Here is a 27,401-nt window from a genome sequence, read left to right on the forward strand (position 1 = left end):
GAAACCTGCTCAAATGCTACCGTTAACTAAAACACATGGCACTGATTTCAAAAGTTCAGAATTAAATTCAGCAGTCCTACAAGGTCTGAAGAGCATAGATCAACTCCATAAATGTTTAGTAGCCTACAGATGAACAAAAACCCCTTGGCACACACCCTCTTTTTGAAAGTAGACTGATATCAGGAGAGTAGACTGATATTAGATGTTGAGTGTTAATGTGCCCCCAAATGTTTTTTAGTTTTACATTAGTCTCATTCCACAATCATCCACTAGAGGGCACAATTGACCAGCTCTGCAACAAAAGGCTTTATGAGGACAAAATACATTTTGTCATTTCCAGACCATTATATTATTTTCAAAAGGGGAACCAATAAGGCATGTAAATGTGCAACAAAACAGGTCAATAGAATCAGAGGCATCGGATACAATTCATAAAACATTACTGACAGTATTAGCGTGACTTCACTATCTCCAACACAGTACGCCTAATTTAGCACAATACTTGTTTAGTTTCCGTTGCTTCTTTCAACCCCAGTCCTGAACAGGTCAAATAAATCCCCACAAGTCAAGTTCAGCTTTGAAAACATTCTCTCTGATGGCAGCGCGCCCAGTATGCAAAACAAACAGATGTATTTATGGTTTCTTGGCTTTCAGAGTCCTCCTCTTTTTTTCTCCATCCCTCTGACTTCAGCTAGTGGACTTGGGCAGCCGGTAGACCCCCGAGTTCATGATCAGCTAGTGGACTTGGGCAGCCGGTAGACCCCCCGAGTTCACGATCAGCTGGTGGACTTGGGCAGCCGGTAGACCCCAGAGTTCACGATCAGCTGGTGGACTTGGGCAGCCGGTAGACCCCAGAGTTCACGATCAGCTGGTGGTCTCTCACTTTCCTCTGCAGGAAAGCCTCCAGCTCGTTCACGTCCATCTCCGTGACGACGGGTCCCGTGGCGACGAACATCCTGAGCATGGAGTGGATGCGTTCCAAGGTCATGCTCTCCAGGTTGGTCAGCATGGCCTGGATGTAGGCCCAGAACAGCTACACACCGGGGGAACACAGCTGTTAGGGTCAGGATACACTAGGACATGACTTCAGGATCAGTATTAGAGTTTGGACTGTACATACATTTCATATTTTGTCTTCCTCCGTGTGTGGTGTGTGTGTATATATATATATGTGCGCGTGCATGTGTGTGTGTGCGTGTGTATGTATGTGTGTGTATGTGCGTATGTGTATGTGCGTGTGCATGTGTGCGTGTGTGTATGCGTGTGTGTGTGTGTGTATGGATGTGTGTGTGTGTGCGCGTGTATATGCGTATGTGTGTATATGCGTATGCATGTGTGTATGCGTGCATGCGTGTGTGTGTGTGTATGTGTGTGCGTGTGTATGTGCGTGTGTATGTGTGTGTGTGTGTGTGTGTGCGTGTGGGTATGTGTGTGTGTGTGAGAGTGTGTATGCGTGTGTGTGTGTGTGTGAGAGAGAGTGTGTGCATGCGTGTGTGTGTGTATGCGTGTGTGTGTGTGTATGTGTGTGTGTATGTGTGTGTGTGAGAGTGTGTGTATGCGTGTGTGTGTGTGAGACTGTGTGTGTGTGTGCACCTGTAGCTTCTCCTCCCTCTGCTCAGACTGGGTGGTGGTGTTGGAGTCTCCCTCCTCGTCGCTGTCGATCAGCATCACGCCTCTCTCCGGTCTCTCCCGGTTGGAGCCGGTCTCCAGGACGGAGTAGCGCCCCCCCGCCTCCTCCCTCAGGACCCCCTGCTGCTGCCACAGCGCCAGCTTCCTGCGCACCACCTCCTGGGGGACCTGCAGCGCCTCACTCAGCTCCTCCAGGCTCCATGAGCCTTCAGGACCGGGGGGGAGACAGAGAGAGAGGGGTCAGGGGGGAGACAGAGAGAGGGGTCAGGGGGGAGACAGAGAGAGAGGGGTCAGGGGGGAGACAGAGAGAGGGGTCAGGGGGGAGACAGAGAGAGAGGGGTCAGGGGGGAGACAGAGAGAGGGGTCAGGGGGGAGACAGAGAGAGAGGGGTCAGGGGGGAGACAGAGAGAGAGGGGTCAGGGGAGAGACAGAGAGAGGGGTCAGGGGGGAGACAGAGAGAGAGGGGTCAGGGGGGAGACAGAGAGAGAGGGGTCAGGGGGGAGACAGAGAGAGGGGTCAGGGGGGAGACAGAGAGAGGGGTCAGGGGGGAGACAGAGAGAGAGGGGTCAGGGGGGAGACAGAGAGAGAGGGGTCAGGGGGGAGACAGAGAGAGAGGTCAGGGGGGAGACAGAGAGAGGGGTCAGGGGGGAGACAGAGAGAGAGGGGTCAGGGGGGAGACAGAGAGAGGGGTCAGGGGGGAGACAGAGAGAGGGGTCAGGGGGGAGACAGAGAGAGGGGTCAGGGGGGAGACAGAGAGAGAGGGGTCAGGGGGGAGACAGAGAGAGGGGTCAGGGGGGAGACAGAGAGAGGGGTCAGGGGGGAGACAGAGAGAGAGGGGTCAGGGGGGAGACAGAGAGAGGGTTCAGGGGGGAGACAGAGAGAGGGGTCAGGGGGGAGACAGAGAGAGGGGTCAGGGGGGAGACAGAGAGAGGGGTCAGGGGGGAGACAGAGAGAGGGGTCAGGGGGGAGAGAGAGAGAGAGGGGTCAGGGGGGAGACAGAGAGAGAGGTCAGGGGAGAATGTTTACAGATCACTTTTCTGGCCCCCGGGTGAAACTGTTTTTTTTGCTTCCCTCTGGAATATGTAGGGGTGGGACCTATGCCCACCCCCCCTTTCTTCTCTGTAAAGCGCATTGTGTTGCCTCTGTGTATGAAATGCGCTATACAAATAAAGTTTGATTTGATTTGAGAGATGGTCATTGTGGCTAATCTGAGTTCATGTTAAAGTCCCAGTTAACCAAAATCAGAGATTTGCTTGAAAACACATTCTATGTGTTAGTGATGCATTGCTGATAACATGTAAAAATGGGATGAACCATAGTACTGAATTGTGAAGTTAGACCAGTTTTGTGTTTTTGACCAGTTTTGATTTCTGGATTTTCTGGGCGGGTTTAAAACGGTACTTGTTGACGTAGAGCGGTGTTCTTGGCACATACCCGCCCTAACACTATATAAAGCTACAACGGATTTGAATCTTCGGTTCTCCTGCTCAATCTTGAGTCTAGAATTAGCTAGTTTTAACCAGCAGTTTAGAATTAGCTAGTTTTTCTTAGTTAGCAATGCCTATGCATAAAACTAAACGAAAATGCATCCTTCCTGGATGCCAGCAGGAATGGGATGATAAGATCTCCTTCTTTCAACTCCTTAGTAAAGCTGAAATGAGAAGCAAATGGTTATCATTTTTGAAGAGCCATGGTGTTACAGAGGAGTCTGTCACCGCTAGCGCCCGCCTCTGCAGCAAACATTTCACTCCCGAAAGCTTCTGCAATTATAATATGAGGCTTTTGGGTTTCACGGACTCACGACTGGTCCTGGTGAATTCGGGGGAGCCAACCATCTCCCTCCCCGGCCTCCATTCTCCTCCTGTCGCATCAACCTTTGGTGCCGACACCGCTGCCTTGTGTGCTTATAGCTAATTAACGTTATAACGTTAGCTAGGTAACGTAAGCAATAGGAAAATACACTGCTACGTTAATCTACAAAATGTGTCTGGACATTTATGTTGTAATGTCAGCTATGATGAATTATATGTAATCTTAGGAGGAATTATAGCTAAAATTAGACCTGGTCCAGGGCGATATCCTACGTAGGATATCGCCCTGGACCAGGTCTAAGCTAACATTAGCTATGTAGCTTGTTGCAGATGGGAGTGTGTATATAACCTTAGTCTAGCTAACATAGCTAGCAGCACCGACCAGGCGACCACCCACCAAATAACGTTACGGATGATATATTATGACTATAAGCGTTAACTATACAGAAACTGCCTGCCATATTTGTGGCACCTGATGTGCGTATGGGTTCACCGGTAATGGTTACAGTATATTTCTCCAGCGGGAGACCGGGAGGCGGGAGCGAGGGGGATGGTTAGGTAGACCAGCTGCAGCTGGAGAAAGACGCACCCTCTCCTAGTGAAGCGGTGCTCGGCGGCTACTGGCTGAACATTCCAGTTCTACATCGTGGAGCTACGCCCCATAGGGGGGCGCTAGCGCTCCTATTGGTAACCCATGTTGGCATGCCAACAACCAATCTGAAGATAAAAACATGTACTCTTATCGTCCTAACCAATCACAGACCCCCCACCTACTATAAAGGTGGCTAAACCCCAGCAATCTGCTCTCCCATTTTCAGACGAGCTTTCAAGCAGCTGAAGGAAACCTTTCTAAGATGAAGAAGACTAAGAAGAGCGAGAAGAGCGGCGGCGACCTACCTCTGAGGGGCTCCGGCGCTGGATCCCCGATGGACGTCCCCGCCCCTCCTCTTCTGGAAGAAGATGCCCCGCGGGTCGAGGACTGCGGCTGTGGTGCCTTGGACCCGGAGGACCGCCACGACCGGTGTGTGGCGTGCCTGGGGAAGAGCCACGCCGAAGAGGGAGTTTCTCCCAACCCGCCGTGCTCCCAGTGCGCGCTGCTGCCCTCTGAATTCAGGCGTGCCCGCCTGGACTTCTGGCGCGCACGGAGTGCCGTCCCCTGTCCTCTCCCCTCCTGCGAGTCCGAGCCTTCCGACGACGACTCTGGGGATTGTAGTGACTCGGAGGACAGTGGGGAGTTGCCCGCCTCTCAGGGCCCCTCCCCACGCACGGGCTCATCTGTGTCTGGCTCCGAGCCCCCCGCCAGCGGCGAGGGCGGCCCCCCAGACGATGAGCCCCGGGATTCCGGTGGGGCCAAGCCGCTCGTATTCCGGAGGGTGTTCCCCGGTATACTTGAGCGCGCGGCGGTCTCCATCGGAATTCCCCTCCCGTCAGAGCCTGAGGCGAATTGCACCAACCTCTGGGGCATTTCTTGCTTCGAGCTCTCGACGCGGAGAATCAAGCGGCCCCTCCCGGTCATGGAACATATCGACAAGTTTGTCGAGAGTACCTGGGTGGCGCCCCTCGAGCAGGCTAAGGCCCCGGTTCGCGCCTGGATTGAAGCCACGCGTGTGTCCGGCTATGAATGCGACATCTCCGGTGGCGTCCCGGCGCTCGAGCCCTCCTTTGCCGCCCACTTCGCTCCTGGTGCGGCGGCGTGGAGCAATACCAAGAAGCCTCAGCTTCCCGGGGCGCGAGACTGACAGGCGGCTACCCTCTCCGACCGCATGTATGTCCTCGCTGCCCAGGCCACGGCCGCCGTCTCCTCCATCTCCATCCTGGTCACTACCCTGGCATCGGAGTTGAGCAGCGGCGCCTCGCCATCGCCCGAACGGGTGCCCGACCTCCAGGCTGCGGCCGGAGCGGCCATGCAGCTCTGCCAGGCTGCCGCGATCTGCACTGGCCGCGTCATGGCTAACGCTGTGGTGCACCATCGCCTGCTGTGGCTGGGCGTCTCCTCGGTGAACGACACAGCTCGCACGGCTCTGCTGAACGCTCCCATCTACCGGTCCGGGCTGTTCGGCTCTGCCGCCGGCGAAACCCTGGAACGCCTCGGCAGGGTTGAGGAGCAGTCCAAGCTGGTGGCCAGGCATCTCGGGGTCCAGAGGTCCCGTGCCCCCGTAAAGAGGAGGAAGAGGACGGCGAGGTCCGCCCCTCCGAGGGCTGCCCCCGGTCCCCCTCCCGCGAGCCAGCGGTCCGCTCAGGCTCCCCGTGCTCCTTCCACCGCTCGCCAAGGTCCTGCTCCGCAGTGGAAGCGAAAGAAGCCCGGCGCTAATGCGTGACAATTAACGTCTGCTCAGGCTGCTATTGTTCACGATGGCCCTCCCCTCACGTTAGAGGCTGGTTGTGGTCCCTGTATTAGGGGTTCGCACAATAAAGAGCGTGTTCATGTGTACACCGGTGGTCACTTGTGTCATTTCCATGCTCGACAGTCTGATGCTATGATGTGTCTCTGGGTTCTGGTTCTGAGATGGTTGCGCCTGCCCCTCCGCTCTCTACCGAGAGAATTAAGTCGGTGGAGGGTAGCGCTGTTCTGCCCCGTTATCACTCAAGTAAACTACGGGCCAGTTCATCCACTCAGTTGGCTAGCGCTAGCCTGGCTACTCTTCCTACCCCGGCGGGGATATCAAGGAAGTTTGTCGGGCAGCCTTCCCCCTCTACGGGTCAGCTTTCGGTAGCTAGACTTTCCGTTTCCAAGAGGAGGGCTCGACATAGAGTTAATCCTGTGTCTCGCTTGGTGTGTAATACTGGGAAGGCGTTCTCTGCTACTTCTACGGTGAGCGCAGGTATTCGTGTACCGCACCATCGTGAACGGCTGGGAAATGAAGCCCCTGTGTCTCGTTCGACTAAGCTACTCTCGCACACAGCCCGAGAGACAGTTGATGTCGTTAGGACCGTTGAGCGAACTTCGTTTGAAATTGAGCGCTCGCTCTGCTATATTTCAAATTTGAATGCTCGTACGTCATTGGTTTCCCCCGTTGCGCTGCATCGGTATGGGTCGTCTGCCTCATTTGCATATGGGAGCAAGATTCCCCGACTTTTCTCGGCAAGTTCAAAGGCGTCTGCCTCCACACAGCCTGAGTCTATGTCGGCGGCGGCCTCATTTGCATACAATGACAGGGCTCCGCTACTTCAGCCGTCTGCCTCATTTGCATATGAGAGCGATGCTCCTTTTCCTTGCGTTGTGAGCGATACAAGGGCTACCGCTGCACAGGTTAAGTCGGTGGCCTCTTCGTGTGCATACACTAACGCGGCCCCACTGTCTGCAGAGACGCTAGTTGGTTTTCACAACAGCTCTCGGGCTACTTGCGGGCTTACGTCTCCGGGCTCTGGAGGACGTTTACACTGTACTGACATTGATGTTGCCCCCACTTCGAGTAAGTCGGTGTGTGATGTCAGTGTCTGCGGTTCGCCTCCCTTTCATATGCGGCCCCCCTTGGACTGCGGCAGCCCCCACGGGTGGGGAGGTGCCAGCGGTGGCGGTCGGGGCCGTTCTAGAATACGATCGCTTTCTGGCGAACGTCCCGCGCACGGCGGCGGGTCCTCTCTCGCTATGCAGAGTGGCGTGGATGCGGTTGCCATGCCTCCCTCGCTGGCTGTTTCGCATCCTGTCATCGGGGTATGCGATTCAGTTTATCGCCCACCCTCCGTCCTTCACCGGGGTGGTGGAGACTGTGGTCTCGGGTCCGCGGCAGGAGAGCGCTCTCCAGTCGGAGATAGAGGAGCTCCTATCCAAGGAGGCGATAGCGGTGGTTCCACCGAGCCGCTCGGGGGCGGGATTTTACTCTCGTTACTTCCTCGTTCCGAAGCGGACAGGGGGGATGCGTCCCATCCTCGACCTGCGCCTTCTGAACGAATGCGTAGCCAAACGGCATTTTCGTATGCTCACAGTGAGGCACCTGTTGGACTCCGTTCTCCAGGGAGACTTCTTCACAAGCATAGATCTGAAGGACGCATACTTTCATGTTCCCATCAGAGAGGGTCACAGAAAGTTTCTGCGTTTTGCCGTCCAGGGTGTGGCTTACGAGTACACCAGGCTCCCGTTCGGTTATGCGCTGGCTCCTCTGGTGTTTTCCAAGTGTCTGGAAACGGCGATTCTACCTCTGAGGCGCGAGGGCATCAGAGTGCTCGCCTACCTGGACGACCTTCTGATCCTCGCCTCGTCAGCCGCTCAGGCCAGGTCGCACACCTCCCGGCTTGTGACTCATCTCACAGGCTTGGGTTTCGCCATCAACTGGGAAAAGAGCACGCCGCGCCCGTCTCAGTCTGTGATTTATCTGGGTCTCAGCTTGGACTCTGTCTCGATGCGCGCGTCCCTGGCGGCGCCGAGGCGCGATGCTCTGGCCCGGGCACTCTCTATCAGCCTGCCAGGGAGGGTGGTCACGGCTCTGACGGTGATGCGTTTGCTGGGCTTAATGTCATCGGCCCACGCGGTGGTTCCGCTGGGCCTCCTGCACATGCGTGGCTTACAACGTTGGTTCGCACGTCTTCATCTGAATGTCAGCAGGGACAAATGCAAGATGGTGACGTTGCCCGGGTCCCTGGCTACGGACCTGGTTTCCTGGAGGAACCCGCGCATCATCGCGCGTGGTGTCCCTCTAGGCAGGGTGTCGTTCCGCGTACCGATTTTCACGGACGCTTCCCTCTCCGGCTGGGGAGGGACGTGCCTGTCCCAAGCCGTGGGGGGCCGTTGGCCTCCTGGCGAGAACAGGCACATCAATCTCCTGGAGCTGGAGACTGTGTTGCTGGTTCTTCGGCACTTTGCACCTGCGCTGAGGGGGCTCCCTGTGCTAGTGCGCTCGGACAACCGTGCCACGGTAGCCTACATCAACCGTCAGGGTGGTGTCCGCTCGGTGGCTCTTCATCGCGCGGCGGTGAGGTTGTGGCTGTGGGCGAGCTCCAATTTGAGCTCCCTCCAGGCTCAGCACATTCCGGGCCACTTGAATGTCGGCGCCGACCTCATGTCGAGGGGCGGGCCGCGCCACGACGAGTGGAGGCTGCATCCTCAGATTGTGTCACATCTTTGGGCGCGCTTCGGTCGTGCGAAGGTGGACCTGTTCGCCACAAGGGAGAATGCTCACTGTCCTCTTTGGTTCTCTCTGAGTCGGACGGACAGCCCCCCGCTGGGAGTGGACGCCTTTGCGCACACCCCTTGGCCGGAGGGCCTGCTCTATGCCTTCCCCCCAGTGGCGATCATTCCTATGCTGTTGACCAGAATACGGTCCGAGCGTCGGACAGTGATCCTGGTTGCGCCAGACCGTCCCAGTGCGCGATGGTTCGCGGAACTGATGGCTCTGGTTCAGGTTCGCCCTTGGCTCATTCCGTACGGGCGGGATGCCCTGTCCCAGGCGGGCGGCACGATACAGGCCCCCCCGGTTCTGGGTCAGCGCTTGGTGGCCTGGTTACTGAACGGCGCAGATTGGCTCGGAGGGGTCTCTCCGCGGCTGTGATCAGCACTATTCAGAGCGCGCGTGCTGGCTCTACTTCTAAGCTGTACGCTGGGAAGTGGGAGTCTTTCGTGCGTTGGTGTGATGGGGATGATGTAGACCCGGAGACCTGCTCAGTTGAGGCAGTGCTCTCCTACCTGCAACATCTGTTGGACCTGGGGCTTGCTGCCTCCACCATTAGGGTGTATGCGGCTGCTATTTCGGCATGCCATGAGGGGTTTGCTAGGACTACGGTCTTTGCTCACCCTCTGGTCAGGCGTTTTTTGACGGGTGTGGTCCGGCTTAGGCCACCTGTCAGAGCCTTGGCCCCCCAGTGGGATCTGTCTCTGGTTTTGGACGCACTGTGCAAGGTGCCGTTCGAGCCTTTGGAGCAGGTTGATCTCAGATGGATGTCTATCAAAACGGCATTGCTCCTCGCATTATCCTCGGGTAAGCGAGTGAGTGATCTGTGTGCGCTGTCGATGCAGCCGGGCTGCCTCACCATCACTGGGGACGGCAGTAAGGCCGTTCTGAGGCCCAACCCGGTTTTCCTGCCCAAGGTGGTTAGGCACTCTTATAGTGCTAGGCCTCTGGAGCTGCGCGCCTTTTCTCCTCCTCCGCACTGCTCGGTGGAGGGCGCCCGGTTGCATCTCTTGTGCCCGGTCCGTGCGCTCTCTGTTTACATTGGGCGCACGGCCTCGTTCAGGACCACGCCTCAGCTGCTCGTATGCTACGGTGCGGGCAAGCTGGGCTCCCCCCTTTCCAAGCAGCGCCTCTCTCGCTGGCTTTGTGAGGGCATCTCTGCTGCGTATACCGCGGCAGGTCGCCCTTTGCCTGGCCGGGTGCGCGCGCACTCCACTAGAGGTGTTGCCGCTTCGGTTGCGCTCTTTCAAGGGGTGTGTGTGGAGGATATCTGTGCGGCGGCGTCCTGGGCGTCGCCGTCGCCTTTTATCCGCTTCTATCTACTGGATGTGCCATCTAGCTCCCTGGCGGACTCTGTCCTGAGTTTCGCTGCTAGGGCCACGCCCTGAGATGGCGTGGCTGTGTTGGTCGGTACTCCCAGCCAGTTTTACTTGCATGTTTATGCGGCTTGACCATTGTTCCGCCCCCTGTGCGGGGTGCGCGGCCTTTGGTTTTGAGCTCCTGGTGGACACCAGGGGACCCTTGCGTTCCGTTTGCGGTCCTTTGCCTCGTCCGCCCGTCTTATTGCCTGACCGGCCCTCCATTGGGGTTCGGGTGGAGGGAGTTGCACTTTACTACTGTGTGGTGCTTGTGTACTCCCTTGCCTCCAGTGGGTTGATGTTTTTATGTCGGCCTGGCCCGCGTACATTGTGGGCATCGCTGGAGCTCTGCCTGTTACCAATAGGAGCGCTAGCGCCCCCCTATGGGGCGTAGCTCCACGATGTAGAACGAAGGTTACGTATTGTAACCCCAGTTCTACGAGTGGAGCGGAGCCCCATAGGGTTTTTTCCGGGCCCTGCCTCTAGCTTTCTAGCTCGTCTGACTTAGTGTGGGAGAGCAGATTGCTGGGGTTTAGCCACCTTTATAGTAGGTGGGGGGTCTGTGATTGGTTAGGACGATAAGAGTACATGTTTTTATCTTCAGATTGGTTGTTGGCATGCCAACATGGGTTACCAATAGGAGCGCTAGCGCCCCCCTATGGGGCTCCGCTCCACTCGTAGAACTGGGGTTACAATACGTAACCTTCGTTCTGTTGGATATGTTGCGGGAAAGTTGAAGCCCAGTGCTCGTTATTCTCACACATAACATTGCCAACGAGAGTGGATGAGTCTGTCCCGATTATCAACTCCGGTAGTGTACGCTTCTTCGCGCTATCAGCGCTGTTCAAGCCAGTGACTAAAAGGTACATTTTAAACAACTTTTTCCATTGATCCCAAGGGACGACAGGATCACCTGGGAGGGATAGGAATGGGTCCGGAGGTGGCAGGGAGAAAATAGGGACAGACTCATACATTCCTCGTTGCCTGTTTTTGTATTTTGCATCTAAGGGCAGTAACACTGGCGCGTTGGTATAGAGTAGCTACAGTTTTACCTGTGTTGTTTGTCAGGAGGTAGGTTAGGAGGAAGCATCTGTGCGTTTGACTCATTAGACAAGTGTAATTTCAACTCCTCTCTGTTTTCACAAAGCTGTGCCTTCCTACCACAAAAGAGACGGCGTGCCAGTGTGACAATATGCAGACCAGAGAACGGTACTATTTGACAGGTTCTTCCGTCCACACCCCCTCCCCACGCAATTGGGTGTGGCTTCGGTGCCTTCAGCAGACACGCCCCCACAGTCTCAGACCAGAGAATGCTGCTGATTTTTTACCGATTTTGAAGCCTTATTTTATATACTTAGCGACATTTTTAATCACTCAGATTTGGCTGGGTGGTTAATGACATGTTTTCCTGTGGTGTGTGAAGCTCATAACAAAAATTTGAACTGGGTTAACCTGGACTTTAATTGAATTGACAGATCAGCCAATCCACTACGTGTCTACGGTACCTGTGACCTACGGGTGCACACACACACTGGGGGACAGACAGATGAAGCTCAAGACACGATCATGGCCCATTTCCCCCGGAAGGAAGGAGACGTTTCTTTTGATAAAGAGAACGTCTGGTTGACAGGAGGAGCACCACTGACTTTTGTCCTGGAAGTGCACGATGATGGCGGCGTGGATGGGGGACACGGTGAGGTTTGTCAGGATCCTGTCTTCCAGCTCCAGGTCGAGGGTGACTGAGCCCAGGTGGGGCTTCCAGCTCAGGGTCCTCATGGCCTGTGGACAGACGGACACAGCGCACCTTTACAGCCCTGGGGTGGAACTACGGTGGCCCTGTGATTCAATACTCTTGTCTAAACGCAAGTCGGTTTCCAAGTCCCTTATCACTGGCATACCTAACATGTTATCTAGCTTATATAGAGCCATAAAGATACATGCTAAACATGGCCCCAACATGGCAGTCCTTGAAATAGGGCTGTCAACTGAGCTCAGAAATGATATTCGACTTTCTCTCTTAAATATTTTCCGAAAATCTAATATATTTGATTATAGGTATTATATAATTTTAAATAGAAAATGGCGCATACAATGGAACCACTTTTAACCACAAGAGGGCGCTGGCCGTCCATTGTCATGAACAAGCACCAACAGAACTTTTCATGTCTGTCTGTGTGCACAGGATTCAAGTAAAGCCAACACCCAGTCAACATGGATGACATTTAGTGCAAACAGGGTCCTTTTATCAGACCTATATCCTAGCCAGCTGGAAACAGAACCAGAGGAACAGCCTGTAGTGCTTTGGTCCACTTGATCAGATTCACTGCTTGTTCACAATGTTGCCTGCCAGCTCCCTGGAAGACGCGCCCAGATTTTAAGGTAGTAAGGCATTTCCTCGCCACCTAGATAGATACTATAGATGGTGGTTTTGCTGTTTTTTGGCCATGTTGAAAAGATTATATACTAACGTAATGTGTTTTGGCGTGATTAGCAGATGGGCGGGACTCGGGAGGCTGAGTGACACCTACTAATCAAATCTACATTTTGAAGGTTGACTATGCATTTTTTCCCCAAAGTCGACGACTAGTCGATGTTGGAGTATTTATTTGACAGCCCTACCCTGAAATAGCGTAGCGCCCCCTCAACCTCAGTCTGTCAGCTACCTTGAGCTTCTCGTAGCGGTGTGTGTACACCTCAACCTCAACCTCAGTCTGTCAGTTACCTTGAGCTTCTCGTAGCGGTGTGTGTACGCCTCAACCTGAGTCTGTCAGCTACCTTGAGCTTCTCGTAGCGGTGTGTGTATGCCTCAACCTCAGTCTGTCAGCTACCTTGAGCTTCTCGTAGCGGTGTGTGTACGCCTCCATGGCCTGCGAGGCCAGGGGCGGCAGCTCCATCTTCTCCTCCTTCAGAGTGGGCCAGAACTCGGAGGAGAGGATCATGGCCGACAGGGCCAGGGAGGGCTGCTCCTCCTCTGGCAGCCTGGACTCCTCCTCACGGATGTTGGTGTTGATCCTCCGAGAGTCAGCCACGTCCTGGACAGAGAGGAGGAACGAGGGACAGAGAGATGAGAGGGAGAGGATTCGATGAGAGTGAGGTTTTGAGGAGAGAGTGAGGTTTTGAGGAGAGAGTGAGGTTTTGATGAGAGGGTGAGGTTTTGATGAGAGAATGAGGTTGATGAGAGTGAGGTTTTGATGAGAGAGTGAGGTTTTGTGCTCAACAGCTTGAATGGATTAGTTTTTCCACCTCTCTCTCCCTCTCTCTGTCTGTCTCTCTCTCTCTCTGTCTCTCTTTTTCTCTCTCTCTCTCTCCCTCCCTCTCTCTCAGGGCAGGACGATGTGTGTCTGTCATACTCACCTTCAGCATGACCTCACAGTAGTGCATGTGGGACTCCCCGAACCGCAGCTTGAGCAGCTCCACATTCCGTATCTCCCTGCGCCGGGAAACACACACACACATACATCACGTTACGTATCTCCCTGCGCCGGGAAACACACACACACACACACACATACATCACGTTACGTATCTCCCTGCGCCGGGAAACACACACACACACATCAGCCAGCCAGAAACGACCACGCAAACAGCCAGTCGCTATTAGGACAACGCCACACCACACACAGACCTCATCATGCACTCATCAGTGGACTGATCTCAAGTAGGACCCATGACAGGGACTGTGTGAAGACGCAGAGCATGAGGATGACCTGGCCGTGTTGTAGTCCAGCTGGTGCAGCAGTCGGTCAGCCAGGACGGTTCTGTACTCGTCTATGAAGATTTCTTTACTGCCGTAGATGCTGACCAGCAGGCTGATGATGTCAGACGACCGACGCTTGGAGCCAGTCTTGTCTGAAGAGGAAGTTGTTTTTGGGAGTATTTGTGATGTATTAAATACTTCTATGAGATAACAGGACTGTGTGTGTGTGTGTGTGTGTGTGTGTGTGTGCAGGGACGTGCACAGATAGACACAAGGTGGTGCTAGAGCACCTGCCCTTTGCCCTCTGGACAAGGCAAGTGCCCTTTTGAAAGTTACTTTTTTATTTTTTACAGTGTAGGCCTACTGTATGTGGCCCATGGTGACATCGATCAATTCTCGATTAAAAGCGTGTAATAATTATGCCCCAAAATGCGTTGTAATTTTGCCACCCCACACACACACGTGCCCGCGGCACACCCATGCCCCTCCCCTCCCTCTCTTCCTTTGTCAACGGTAAATGCGAAAAGTGGACACAAACGGAGGCGCGCTGCACACAGCACACACATCTCCTCCCTGCCCTTTCCCCATCCAGAGCGCCCGAGTGATGACAGCTAACCAGCCAGGTAACACATAAACGAAACAAGTGTATTGTTTGCCCCCTAAACCTCAGTTGCCAAACTATAACTTGCATTTATTTGTCTCTGTTGTGAATTAGCATTAGTCTCATACAGTCTCAACAGCTGAGCCTAAATTAGCCGACTGCCCACCTGCTTAACAAGCTAGACGCTAGTCATAATCAATTAATGGATTTAACGTAATGATGACCATCACACGACCAATGTCGGTAGAATTTGTTGTTGGTACAGTACATCACGTGAAGCTATCTGTATACTTAAGCTGAATATTTAGTATTATGTAGTAATCTTAACCAAGTCCCCCCCCCCCCGGTCAACAACTCGCGCGACAATCAAAATACAAATTATCTGTCAGCCCCTCCCCCCCCGTCAGCATCTCGCCGCGCAAGGTGCCCTCATTTTTCACTGAGCACCTGCCCCCCAAAATGTCTGTGCACGCCACTGTGTGTGTGTGTGTGTGGCCTTCATACCGGTCACCGCGTCGGTTGGGTCCGGGGTCCATTCCTCCGGGTCGCTACCCTCATCCTCGCTGTCCTGCGTCTCCAGGGTCACGGGGTCAGCTCGTGAGAGCTCATTGGCCAGGTCGCTGCAGCCCTCCGCGTCCCCCGTCAGACTGGCCACAATCTGACGCACCGTGTCCTCACGCGTCCTGTCGACGTCACGGCAACCATACAGCAGCATGGCGTGCGTTAGTGAGGTTAAAGGTCACATTCATATTCTGAGATCATATTTATGATATCGTTCTTCTTCTTCGTGTGGGTGTCGATGTTTCACTCCCCTCCAGGCTCGGGGCCGAGGGGCTATCCTTTTACCACCCCGAGCCTGGGTGAGGGGTCACCCGGGCTATATATCAGGCACACCTCTAGGAGCCATGTCACCGTTTCGTCATCCACGACCGTCAGGCCATGCATTCCGTTGGGTGTCCGATATATCGGATATAACGACACACACATACGTTGTCGTTGAACTGTGGGAACACAACACATGAGGAAGTGTATTTGTGAGCACGCCCACCTGAGGTACTTGCGGATTGGCTGGCAGGCGACCTGTAGGATGACCATGGATGGGTCCAGCTCTCTCAGGGCCTTGATGGCAGATATGTACACGGTGATGATGTCAGAGGTGTGTACTCCTGCAGGTAGCAATGACAAGAAAGATTACTTTTAGGATTACATTTACAGGATTACATTTATGACTGTACACTGTAACTTTACTCCAGATTCTTCTAATTTGGCTTCCACTTCTAGCCAATGGCACCAAAATAATAATAGCCGTCACACATGAGGACTTCACATCCTTTCAGACTAGATTACACACCTGGGTGAAGCAGGCGGGTCTCAAAGGCGGCTTTGAGCGAGGTGAGGAGCTGCTGTCTCTGGTTGGTTTTCTCCAGACAGAACTTCAGGTCCTCTATGGCCGGCTTGGACTCTGGGAAATCTGACAGGGAGCGCACAAAGCACACACTCAGCACTTCCACCACCCCACAGCCAACACAACTAGCGCCTACGTTTCACTGATATCTTTGTCCCCATTCTCTGCGTCGTTCATTCAAGGGGAAGAGCAAGACAAAGCTACGGGAAGTGGCTCTAAGATCACAGGTGTCCCGGCTCAGTCTCTCTGCTCTGTGTAACAGACATGGACTGGTCAGAAAGGCCATCTCCATCTTGGCCAGCTCACCCCACCCCCTGTACCAGGGGTTCCACACACTGCCCTCTAGGAGGAGCTGAGGTAGGGGTTCCTAGGCTTAGGGGCTCTAGAGCCCAATGCTCCTTTACACCCAAGGCACTTACTGCCATTAAGCAGTAATTATAGGCCCCCTTTAGGGATAGACCAGCTCAGTGGCCTTGCGGTTAGAGTGTCCGCCCGAGACTGGGAGGTTGTGAGTTCGATCCCCGGCCGAGTCATACCAAAGACTATAAAAATGGTACCCGATGCCTCCCTGCTTGGCACTCAGCACCAAGGACTGGATTTGGGGTGAGTCCCTGTGACATACTAGCATCATGTCCAGGGGGTGTACATCAAGCTGCCTCACGCTAAGGAATCAGGAGATAGGCTCCTCCCCTATGGGCCACTAGGCCCGAGAATCATTGGTTCTCAAGGCTACTTACTTACTTACTTACTTTAGGAATAGACTTGGGTATGCCATCACTTGCCCTTTCTTTTACTCATGGACTTTGTTAACGTGCTTACTCATTTGTGTGTAGTGCTGTGTTTCTGTGTGTTGAATGTTTGTGTGTTTGTGTCAATTGAATTCTGTCGCCCCCCTCACCTCTGATGATGCTGAAGAGCTCCTCGATCCTCATGTTCACGTAGATGCGGCAGAAGAACTGGTGCATGTGGCACCTCCAGCGCTGGAGCACCGCGTTGGCCGGCTGCGCCACCTCAGTGCTTCCTGTGCCAATGGGTGCCGCGCCCACACCGGTACCTCCGCTGACCTCACTGGCAAACACCCTGCTGAGCCACCCCAGCACCAGCTCCAGCCACTAGGGGGAGACAAAACAGGGGACGAGAGAAACAAGATTTGTTTCTATAAAAAAAAAAAAAGTTTAATTTTCAGTTTAGTGACTTGTTTTTTAGGCTTCAGGTTAGGAAGCACTTGATCTCCACTGTGTTGTCTGATTAAATAAAGGATTTGATTGATTGTGCAAAAATAATGTGAGAAGGATGTCCTTGAATCAATTCAAACTTTTACATATTTATAGTATGATCGTTACGAATAGTGATATTTTAGTTTTTAATCAGAAAAAAACTTGTTACAACAGACATATTAACAGTCCGAGACAGTGGTGCCGTGACTCAGAGAACCACCCACCTCCTGGAAGTCGAAGAGGAAGGAGCTCTCGTACTCCCCCCTGCAGTGCTGCTCCATCCGCTGCTCGATCAGCTGGTGCAGGATGGAGGTCACGGCCTCGGAGCTGACCCTCTCCAGGAGCTGCAGCCGGGAGCTGGAGAGCAGCAGAGAAAACACAGCTAACAAACACACACACACATACACAGACGCACACGACTGTGTAAACACACATTAGGATACTAGCATCTAACCTTGGAATCATGCAGAGCTTCTCGGTTGCGATGCAAAATGAGAGGTTTGCTGCTGGAACCATACATGCACAGACCAGTCAGACCAGCGCCTCCTTCCCTGTTCACTCACAGACCAGTCAGACCAGCGCCTCCTTCCCTGTTCACTCACAGACCAGTCAGACCAGCGCCTCCTTCCCTGTTCACTCACAGACCAGTCAGACCAGCGCCTCCTTCGCTGTTCACTCACAGTATGTGGCTGAGGGCCTGCAGCTGCTCCAGGGCCTCCTGACACCAGCACCGCTGGGTGGGGACGGCGCAGCCCCGACACACCCCCCCCTCGGGCCCCCCGGCCCCGTCCTCCACCTCCCCGGGCCCCGCCTCCCCCTCCCGGCTCATGTGCACGGAGAAGGTCCTGCTGTAGAACTCCAGAACCCGCTCCTGGAGCACGGCCGAGGGGGAGAACAGCAGCGTGGCCCTGATGACCGAGAAGGCCCTCTCCCTTAGACCTCGGGCCCCGGGGCCACACAGCCCGTCTCGGCCCTCGTCCTGCCAGGAGCCCAGCCTCTCCAGACCCCCTGCAAACAGAGAGAGAGAGGGGGGGGGGAGGGGGAGAGAGAGAGAGAGATACAGAGAGAACAGAGAGAGACAGAGAGAACAGAGAGAGAGACAGAGAACAGAGATAGAGAGAGGGGGAGAGAGAAAGAAAGAGAGAGAGAGAGAGGAGAGAGACAGAGAGAACACAGAGAGAGAGAGAACAGAGAGATACAGAGAGAACAAAGAGAGAGAGAGACAGAGAGAGAGAGAGACAGAAGGGTCATTCAGACAGACTTGTTAAGACGTAGCACTTGTGCCAATCGTACGTTTCGCCGTTGGTCTAAATTGAACAGACACGGATTGGTGTAACAGATTCTCCCCCCTTTCGTTCCGTCTTTTGAGGTAGTGATATTCCCGCAACGGCCCGACTCTCCTTGGTGGGATGGTGCGTGGGAATGGTGCGTTCCGCCAACACTGAAGATTACTGAAGAACTGCTGATTGGTCACGCCTCTTTTAAATGCAGAGGCACGGAATGCGGAAATATTACACCTCTATCTAAATGGGCAGAGCGCAGATATTGTGGGTCCATTGCGGGACCTATTTGCAGCACATTTGCAGAAGCTCTGTCTAAAAATGCCTAGAGAGAACAGAGAGAGAGAGATACAGAGAGAGAGAGAGGCAACTGAACAGTGTCTCTCTGAATGTTGTAAACAGCCATAGCAATTACAAGGATACCCACAACATTCTGAAGGTTGAAATAACCAGCCTTTGTGAAATCATCAGTGTAATTGCCTACCAAGGAAAGGTTCCAGTCTATCCAACAGGGTGTGGAAGGCCAGGAGCAGAACCCGGGCTCTGTCTCTCTCCTCTAGTTCGTTCTCTGGCTGCTTCAGCCCGGCCCAGAACTCTGGGGCCACAGCCGTGGTCAGGCGGACCTGCAGGGTCTCCAACAGCCAGCCCTCCAGAAACTGAGCCAGCCCACTGGAGCAGAGGAGGCTCAGGGACTCCGAGAGAGACCCCTCAGACATAGGGACATCACTGGACAGTGGAGAGACCTACGGGCATAGAAGACACAACGAGATAACAAAATGTCTGCACTGAGCTGACTGACTCGGGTAACATTAGGCCTACTCTATAAAATGGATCACATGTGATTAGCTTGTTAGCTAGAATTGATACGGACAAATATGACCAGCACAATTTATTTGCCACGACGGCCATTGCCATAACATAATGTACACGTAGCTACAATGTAAAAGGCAGCTATCGTTTCACGGTCAGTGTCCGTTTACTAACTCACCAGGGTCGCAGTGACAGTGTCCCATGCAGAGGGAAGCCCAGTTGGAACAGAGAATTGCATCTCAGCAGCGTCCATCCCTTTTGGATAAAGCCCAACGAGAACCATTCACTACTGGACTATACTTACTTAAGTAATTTCACAATTGCATATTCGTAAGCGTCGTTGGGGCTCGCAGAAAACTCTATCTTACTCTCTAGAATTGAATTACAGGTGCCATTTCAAGCCCTGGAGTTATCGCGCTCTCGTTGAGGTATGTCGCATGTAAGTGACGTAATGTTGTGGCGGAAGTGTGCTTGTCCGTTTGTCAGTTGTCCAGGAAACAATATGAATGGAGGGAGTTTGAAGGAAAGGTGTCGGTAAAGTTGATTTTATTTGCCTCAACCTTTGCTCAAAGCAGCCAGCTCACTACCTGGTTATACCACGGCATACATTTCTGTACACTTTGGCCAAAGTTACATATAATCAGTAAGCAGTGTTTTTCAACTAGCAAGAGCGAGGGAACTTAACTGCCACCCAGCAGGTCAGCTTCTTCACTATCACCATGACCCAACAAGGCGCTGCACTTCAGACCTACAACAACGAGCTTGTCAAATGTAAGTATCCAGTAACCGAGTGAATAGGATCGGATTTTAGGTACCTTTGCTGATAGTCAAATTACATAGCTAACGTTAGCTGTTACCGTTAAAAGGTGCGTGCTGGTGTGCTAGTGCTAGATAAACTAGTTAGCTTGATGACAAACATTTGATTTCTTTTCCCTGGTTAATGTTACCTACCTAAGTTACCATTTTTGCCACCCTTCTGTGTTCTGTCACGTTTTCAGCCGTTAAACCTGCCTATATTTGGCAGATTAAGATATAGGCATGGTCAGACTCAGGATTCTCAATCTGATTAACCTAGAAAGATTAACGTTATACAGGTTTTCCATCCCCTATTTGGAATACAGTCTGTCTTGAAACTACCTTCATCTAGGCTATAATGCTCGATTTTCTGCCCATAGGAACCTGCAGCTAGACTGTTCTGTAGGATTTGTAACCCTGTTTCAAGAGTTGTCCCATTTCAAAAGTACTGTAACTGCAATGAAGAGGATTATGGTCCAGTTTCGTTCGTGCCTTGGCTAGATTGTCCAGTCCAGTGCACGTGCCTGTGTTCTCTGCAACACTGCAGTCACACCACAGGTCGCAGGGCGCCCATAGTAGACCCATGGGAAATAGCCACAGACTGTAATTCACCGCATGCTACAGAATCAGAATTTGTTTTATTGCCATTGTAGTTTTTCAACATACTAGGAATTTGCTTTCGGGCGTGGTGCATAACATGGAGACAACATTGGACAGGGTGCAGGGACGAGACAGGACAGTGCAAAGAGTCCAAAAAAAAAAAAAGTACAAAATACTAGTGCAAAATAAGATAAGATAAAAAAAACAATATACAAAGTGTAGTGCAGTCGCCCCCCCCCCCCCCCCCCCCCCTCCCGACACCCAAGATTAAAACCAAGGTGTGTACAATATGATAACCAATGAGGTGCAAGCCACCCTGAGTCCAGTGTTTCAGTCAGAGCCAGATGTTTGCCACGCCTGACTAGCGTGGCTGGACATCAGGTTGGTTTGGGAAGCTCTCCATTGAAATAAACGTGCTCTCTATCCACTGACCTGCTATAGGCATGACCAGTTGAACCCCTTGACCTCCAGCCTTCCGGCTATAATACATAACACGGTACATGATTCACGGTTGGGATAGATTTTATGCCAGCAGTGAGGATTGTTTGGAATTATCATGTGGAATCGCCATATACTGTATATTAGAAACCTAGAGCTAGCTTGTGCTGGTGTCTTTGGGTGGAGTTAATTGAGGGCTTTGGGCTTGTTTAGATATTATGGTGGTGGTGCATACGGCCAGTGTGAAAGCTATGTGGTAGTTTAGATTCGATGTGACCTCTGGCAGTGGTATTTCATTACTGTGTGATTGAGTTTGTGGCTTGCTGTCACACACACACCTCCCTCATTCATCACCGCCTGTAAGGAACGACCTGAATCAGCAGGAATACACTGCTGAGAGAGGAGGACCTCAGCACACACACACACACACACACACACACACACACATATATATATATATATATATATATATACACACGCACGCACACACACACACACACACACATATATACACACACATACATGCAAAGTAAGATTTGGTTACTCAATGAATTGCGTGTTAATGGAATGGAACATTTTGGGGAGGAACGAACGTTATCAACGGGAGTTGCGTGAAATGTAATCATAATTTAGGGTCTGACTGCACATGAGGGCGCCACGCCATGTAGTGAAGGCTAATTGGGATGCTGGGAAATTTCAACAACAGCGGAAGAAGACACAAAAATGAAGCGGGCAAAGCGCAGTCCAGCGTGGGACGTTCTTATCAATTAATCGACTATTGTTTGTTAAGGTTAATAGTTATCGATTAATGAAATTCCTTGAAATTTGCAACCCTAATTCCAAGTCCTTTTATCACTATCTTTATTTCCTGTGTTTGTAAGGAAGAGGCCTAAAGAGTTGATTGATTTTTCATTGCTACTGACTGAGGAAGACTAGGGCCTAGTCTATAGGCCTATTATGGATGTTTGTGGATTATCTTTATTTAATTTTATTAAAACTTTATTTCTAATCAGGCAAAAACTCATTGAGTTAAATCTCTTTTTCAAGAGAGACCTGGCCAAGGTCTCCAGCATTGTTATGATTATGCAATACCATTGACTCAAGCTCTTTAGCGCTGAACTTTGAGCCCCGTCAGAAGCCATGTTTCCATCCACTTGTCAATTGAATTGTGTGAGGATCGCTAAAAATATGAATGCGAATAAAGCCGGTGAATGTGCGTTTCCATCTAGAGCTTTAAATCGGATAAAGCATTTATCACAAAAGACTTTTATCGAACAAGAGAAAACTCAATGAGATCGACAGTACAAACTTTTTGTTGATTTTCATGATTTTTAATCGAATTTTACTGTTTCCATAAGGCATTTTTAATTCGATATAACTTAATTCGCATAAAACGTGTGGATGGAAACATGGCTAGAGTCTGAACCCTGACCCCTGACCCCTCTCCTCCTCCCTGACCCCTCTCCCTCTCCCTGACCCCTCTCCTCCTCCAGGTATAGAGGAGCTGTGCTCCAAGAGGGAAGACCTGAACCGGCAGATCCAGCAGGAGGAGGAGGAGAAGACGCGTCTGCAGCACGACATCCGCGTCCTGTCTGAGAAGCTGAGCCGCGTCAACGAGAGCCTGGCCCGCCGACTCACCGCCCGCGCCGACTTTGACCGCACCATCGCCGAGACGGAGGCCGCCTACATGAAGGTCAGCAAAACACCTAGGACTCTGTTTCTCAGTAGGAAGTAGCTACTGTAAGTCATAGTCACATGTAAGCATATGCAGTATGTGTATTAGTCATGAGCTTTTTATTTATTTCAAAGGACACTTGCATACAAGGTACAGGCTAGAGCAACATTATACGTTGTTTGAGAGACAGGTACATGACTAGACTAGTTACAGTTAATTCAACAACTTCCATCCCACATGTTATTCTAGTCCTGAACTCCTGCGGTGTCACTTATTGGCAGATCACAATAAACCAACTCCCACCAGTGTTCCTAATTAAAGACAACAGACCAACACTAGTCGAGCGGTACACTGTTTCCATGACGTGCTTCAGTTTCTGGCACTAATGTTTCATCGCTTGGTCTGCGTGTCATGGCTGCCGTGTCCTGTCTCTCTCTCTCTGGTCGGCGTGTCATGGCTGCCGTGTCCTGTCTCTCTCTCTCTGGTCGGCGTGTCATGGCTGCCGTGTCCTGTCTCTCTCTCTCTCTCTGGTCGGCGTGTCCTGTCTCTCTCTAGATCCTGGAGAGCTCTCAGACCCTGTTGAGCGTACGTGTCCTGTCTCTGTCTAGATCCTGGAGAGCTCTCAGACCCTGTTGAGCGTACGTGTCCTGTCTCTGTCTAGATCCTGGAGAGCTCTCAGACCCTGTTAAGCGTGTTGAAGAAGGAGACGGGGAATCTGAGCAAAGCCACTGAGGCCAGAGGGAAAGAACACTGAGGATCCCCCCTGAACCCTGAACCCTGTTTCTGACCCGGACGTTAATGACTCGCTACGCTGGCGCTCTCCTCACCTCCCTCGGTTCTTCCTGTTTACGGTGGACGGGTTGTAACATATTTGAGGCATTGCTTTGGGGTTTTTGTCTGACACTTATTTTGTATAAATGTAATTATTTTAATAAAGATTATCTGTGAAGATTAACTTTTCATTGTGTTGCTGCTGTCAGTACATTAGACATGTCCAGTATTTCTTGTCAGACACACACTGTAAAGTCAGAGAGAGGTCTTGTCTGACTCTTGTCTTTGATATGTAAATCCAGTATAAATGTAAACGGTTTAGGTGTTAGAATGCTGTTCTATTTTCTCCTCAGGCAAATCCTCTTCCCTTCAAACGATACAGCTTTCCGCTTTAAGATTTAACATTTTCTAAATGTTCAGTTGTGGAGGACTGTTAATTGTAATCATCCAGTCAGTTTTGACAATGAATGTGTTTTTTTTAATCTGCTAAAAGATAATATTGACCAAAGAATTGCAAGGACGTTTCCACTTCGAGTCCATCCTGAAGTTCAACATTGTGAATCTGCATTGTCCAAAGAAGAAAAACGCAGAAGTAACGAGCACACTGTTCACATCGATATCAAGGCTTCATCTATTTATTTAGCTTTCATTTGTACAAGTTATGACATCTTTTTGTTGCCCAAATCATTGACGGGTACAAATTTTACAGTAAAGCACATTTCTCAGATGCTGGAGATTTATAAACAAACAGGAAGAGAAACAAGATGGAGCTTCTAGCTACAGTATGACATACAATAACGTTCTTCTCAACAGGAACAGACAGAGGGTAATACAGTCAGAGAGAATGTGGTCCCCAAACACTTTTGTCAACAGCACAAGTGAATCATTTGATGTCCCCATAGTGGCCATTTTACAGTCTCCCTGGTGTCACATATTATGATCCCGGGGACATCCAGCAGTAAAGCCTTGGTTCTTGGTCCCCTGATTTGATGAAGCCACCATTAAAAACACAGTTCCCAGGAAAAGCTCATGGTCTCCATGGGGATTTGGTCCTCAAAGGCAGCTGTTACAGATGACTGACTAGTGGGGTCTGTGTATGTACTGGGGGATGACTGGTGGGGTCTGTGTATGTACTGGGGGATGACTGACCGGTGGGGTTTGTGTATGTACTGGGGGTGACTGGTGGGGTCTGTGTATGTACTGGGGGGTGATTGACTGGTGCGGTGTATGTACTGGGGGGTGATTGATTGGTGCGGTGTATGTACTGGGGGGTGATTGACTGGTGTGTATGTACTGGGGTGTGATTGACTGGTGGGGTCTGTGTATGTACTGGGGGATGATTGACCGGTGGGGTCTGTGTATGTACTGGGGGATGATTGACCGGTGGGGTCTGTGTATGTACTGGGGGATGATTGACCGGTGGGGTCTGTGTATGTACTGGGGGGGTGATTGACCGGTGGGGTCTGTGTATGTACTGGGGGGTGATTGACCGGTGGGGTCTGTGTATGTCCTGGGGCGTGATTGACCGGTGGGATCTGTGTATGTAGTGGAGGATGATTCCATAACTAAACATGGACAACGCGGTCAATCCAAGGTTTTCTGATACGTTGTGGCAAAACCGTTTTAAGTCAGCATGGCATATATGGGCAGTGACTTCCTCTTATGGGCTACATGCCTTGTTCTTCCTATACACCAGTCTCCTCTCTTACTGGGGACAGAGATGGATATACAGTAGACTGACTCGTTCACTCTGCCTCTGTACTTTCTCATGAGGTGCAAAACCAAGCTAATACAATTACAGTGCAAATTAAAAATACACACTTTAACATCGAGACTCCCGATATCATCCAATACTTCTAATCAAGTTGGATACATTAAAACCGCTTCCCCTCCCAAAAGCACAGTCCTATCTCAAGTTGTTGGTTTACTCCAAACCGCTTTTGATAAATGTAAATATGAAAGAAAAAAGGAGGTGGTAATAAATTATGTAAACTTCATAATGGTGTATAGAAACTGTACATCAATACTGGCCAAAAGCAGGATATTTGAGAATGAGAACGGTGGTTGTCATACCAGTCATAGATGAACACTCCATTGGCATTATGAGTAAAAAATAATAATTCAGTCTTTAAAAATAAGGAAATTAAAAACATTGATTTCATCATAATTCAACATAGGCCTCAGATGCACACATTCTCACATGCATGCGCGCGCACACATACACCATATGACTAATTTCATAATCAATGAAGTCTTCATTACCAAAATGGACCAGCTCTCTCTCTATGGAGTATGAAAATGGACCAGGTCTGCCTGTGAAAAGGTCAGAAGAGATTCGAACTGAACGCTGAAGGAAACGACCAGGACACACAACCTTCTGGTTCATTCTACACACAACCTTCTGGTTCATTCTATACCAGCCACCCGATCCAGAGAAAAGGTTCAGTTCCACGAACGAGTCTCAGACACACAAACTTCAACCTTATGGAGGGGAAAGTACCTCACAACCACACAGGTGTTGAAAAGGTGCACTGGAGATTTGCAATCCTTGGCTTACAGAATATTTGACCAATTTATTGTTCTCTAAACGAGTTGGTCAAACACTGCAACATGGAAATGGTATTGTGTTGCAATCAGTGGAGCTATGTAAAGTGTGTACCATGACATTCATTATTCACCCTTTGACAAGAAACTCGGTCTCGTGTATTTCACCACAGACCTCTGTTTGATGGAGCCGGCTGATGTTGAGGATCTATAGAGCCGTGTGAGGGTTCGAGTTAGGGTCACGTGGCGAAGGACGTTGAGGTTTGCTTGCCTCCGCACTCCTCAAGGTCAAAGTCCACCAGCTTGAATACAGTATAGTTGTGAGGAAACGTACAAAAACGAAAGGCATACAGAAAGAAGAGCACAGTAAAGGAGAACCAAGTCTTTAAAAACCATCCACATGCAGGTGTGAAACAACACATGGGGCTAGGATTGTGGCACCCTTAAACCATTTGAAGTCTTTTTGTTTTTAGTCTGCCAACTACTAACAGTATGAATGGAGTCCTTAGCCTGCGTTCTGGGACTCCAGGACGAGTTTCCGGAACAGAGTCTCTTTCACCGTGATGAGGACGGACAATGAGGGCGTCCTGCTCCTTTAAGGAATTTGGTCACTTACTTTCATGAGGTGATCTCCGTCACGACTCACAGCTCCTCAAGAGGAAGGACACATGGAGAGAGAGACGTCAAGAGGAAGGACACATGGAGAGAGAGACGTCAAGCCAGACGGACAGAGAGACAGACAGACAGGCAGGCAGACAGAGAGACTGACAGACAGACTGGAGTCAGACAGGCTTCTTCTGGGAAGGGGGACGTTGAAGTCCAGAACACTGCATTGTGAGGCTAGTGTCTTTCACCACTTTATTTGTTTTGACAATCAAGTTGAGTCTGTGTGAGGTATGGTTGGGACTCGGCCTGTGGCAGTCAGTGAACAGAGGATTGGAGACCACAGATCAACTGTACAGGTCAGACAATGAGGACAGTCCAGCTGCTTGGGCTTAATCTGCCATCGTTGGTGGTTGATGTCTGGGTCTCAAACTGAACGAGTGGGATTGAGAAGAAGTTAAGATGAAATAGTTTGGAATGTCACTATGGAACCCGGTTCTGTAGCTCTCACTGGGCCCCGGTTCTGGGGCTCTCACTGGGCCCCGGGTCGGGTCTGTAGGGGTTCTGGTCGCAGGGTTGGTGTAGGTGGAGGCTGGTTTTAGTGGGCAGTGGTTGGTCCTGATTGGTCCAGGCGGATCAGAAGTAGAGGGCAGGCTCGCTGCTGAAGTCGGAGAGGGAGGAGCTATCTGCCGGGGTGAGCTAAGGAAGACGAGATTGAGCAGATTATTATTATCGTGAAATTATTTTTTTAGATTTATTTATTTGCGCTTTTGTATAACAGAGAACAACAATAACAACAGAAAGTAAAGAGATTGTGCAGGTGAACATCTAGAAAACCCCAAAGGGCTTATAAAATCAATGTCACCTCTAAATCATTGGTACATAATCATTAGTAAAATAAATGACTGAAAATAAAACAGCACAAAAAAAATAAAATCAAGTAAGACAGAAAAGGAAAGACATTAAAAGGTGTGTGTGCTGTGTAATTAAATAAATAATCTGCAAACTCTCTTCTCTCATTTAAGTGTTATTGACAGTGATATGCTAGTGATATATTCTCAC

The 27,401-nt window shown here is 51.1% G+C and overlaps 3 protein-coding genes across 4 annotated transcripts in view; 1 reads left to right on the forward strand and 2 right to left on the reverse strand.

The window, feature by feature from the left end:
* Positions 1-420: 420 nt before the first annotated feature.
* Positions 421-19,267, reverse strand: anapc2 (anaphase promoting complex subunit 2). The gene is made up of 14 exons (XM_084441916.1): positions 19,092-19,267; positions 18,588-18,846; positions 17,504-17,831; positions 17,048-17,180; positions 16,505-16,718; positions 15,553-15,672; positions 15,250-15,367; positions 14,706-14,884; positions 13,611-13,752; positions 13,258-13,333; positions 12,732-12,935; positions 11,550-11,682; positions 1,594-1,835; positions 421-1,033 (listed from the first exon to the last, which is right to left on the reverse strand). The coding sequence occupies exons 1-14, from the start codon at positions 19,194-19,196 to the stop codon at positions 821-823; spliced, it is 2,466 nt and encodes an 821-aa protein (XP_084298042.1). The 5' UTR covers positions 19,197-19,267; the 3' UTR covers positions 421-820.
* Positions 19,268-19,462: 195 nt separating this feature from the next.
* On the forward strand, positions 19,463-23,231 carry ssna1 (Sjogren syndrome nuclear autoantigen 1). Of its 2 annotated transcripts, none has more exons than XM_084441826.1 (3): positions 19,463-19,684; positions 22,240-22,439; positions 23,083-23,231. In XM_084441826.1, exons 1-3 carry the CDS (start codon positions 19,633-19,635, stop codon positions 23,173-23,175), a joined length of 345 nt encoding a protein of 114 aa, XP_084297952.1. In that variant the 5' UTR covers positions 19,463-19,632; the 3' UTR covers positions 23,176-23,231. The 2 variants fall into 2 exon arrangements, with proteins under 2 accessions (XP_084297952.1, XP_084297953.1); XM_084441827.1 differs by having other exon boundaries at positions 22,977-23,106.
* A 3,744-nt stretch (positions 23,232-26,975) lies between these two features.
* The window catches only part of tprn (taperin), a gene marked incomplete at its 3' end in the record, with an annotated part of 17,764 nt that continues 17,338 nt past the window's right edge, over positions 26,976-27,401 (reverse strand). The window contains exon 4 of the mRNA XM_084442750.1: positions 26,976-27,038. Within this exon, the coding sequence (XP_084298876.1) occupies positions 26,976-27,038 (63 nt within the window). The remainder of the gene's footprint in view (positions 27,039-27,401) is intronic.

Source organism: Borostomias antarcticus, assembly GCF_949987555.1.
Source record: "Borostomias antarcticus genome assembly, chromosome: 8".
Taxonomy (NCBI): Eukaryota; Metazoa; Chordata; class Actinopteri; order Stomiiformes; family Stomiidae; genus Borostomias; species Borostomias antarcticus.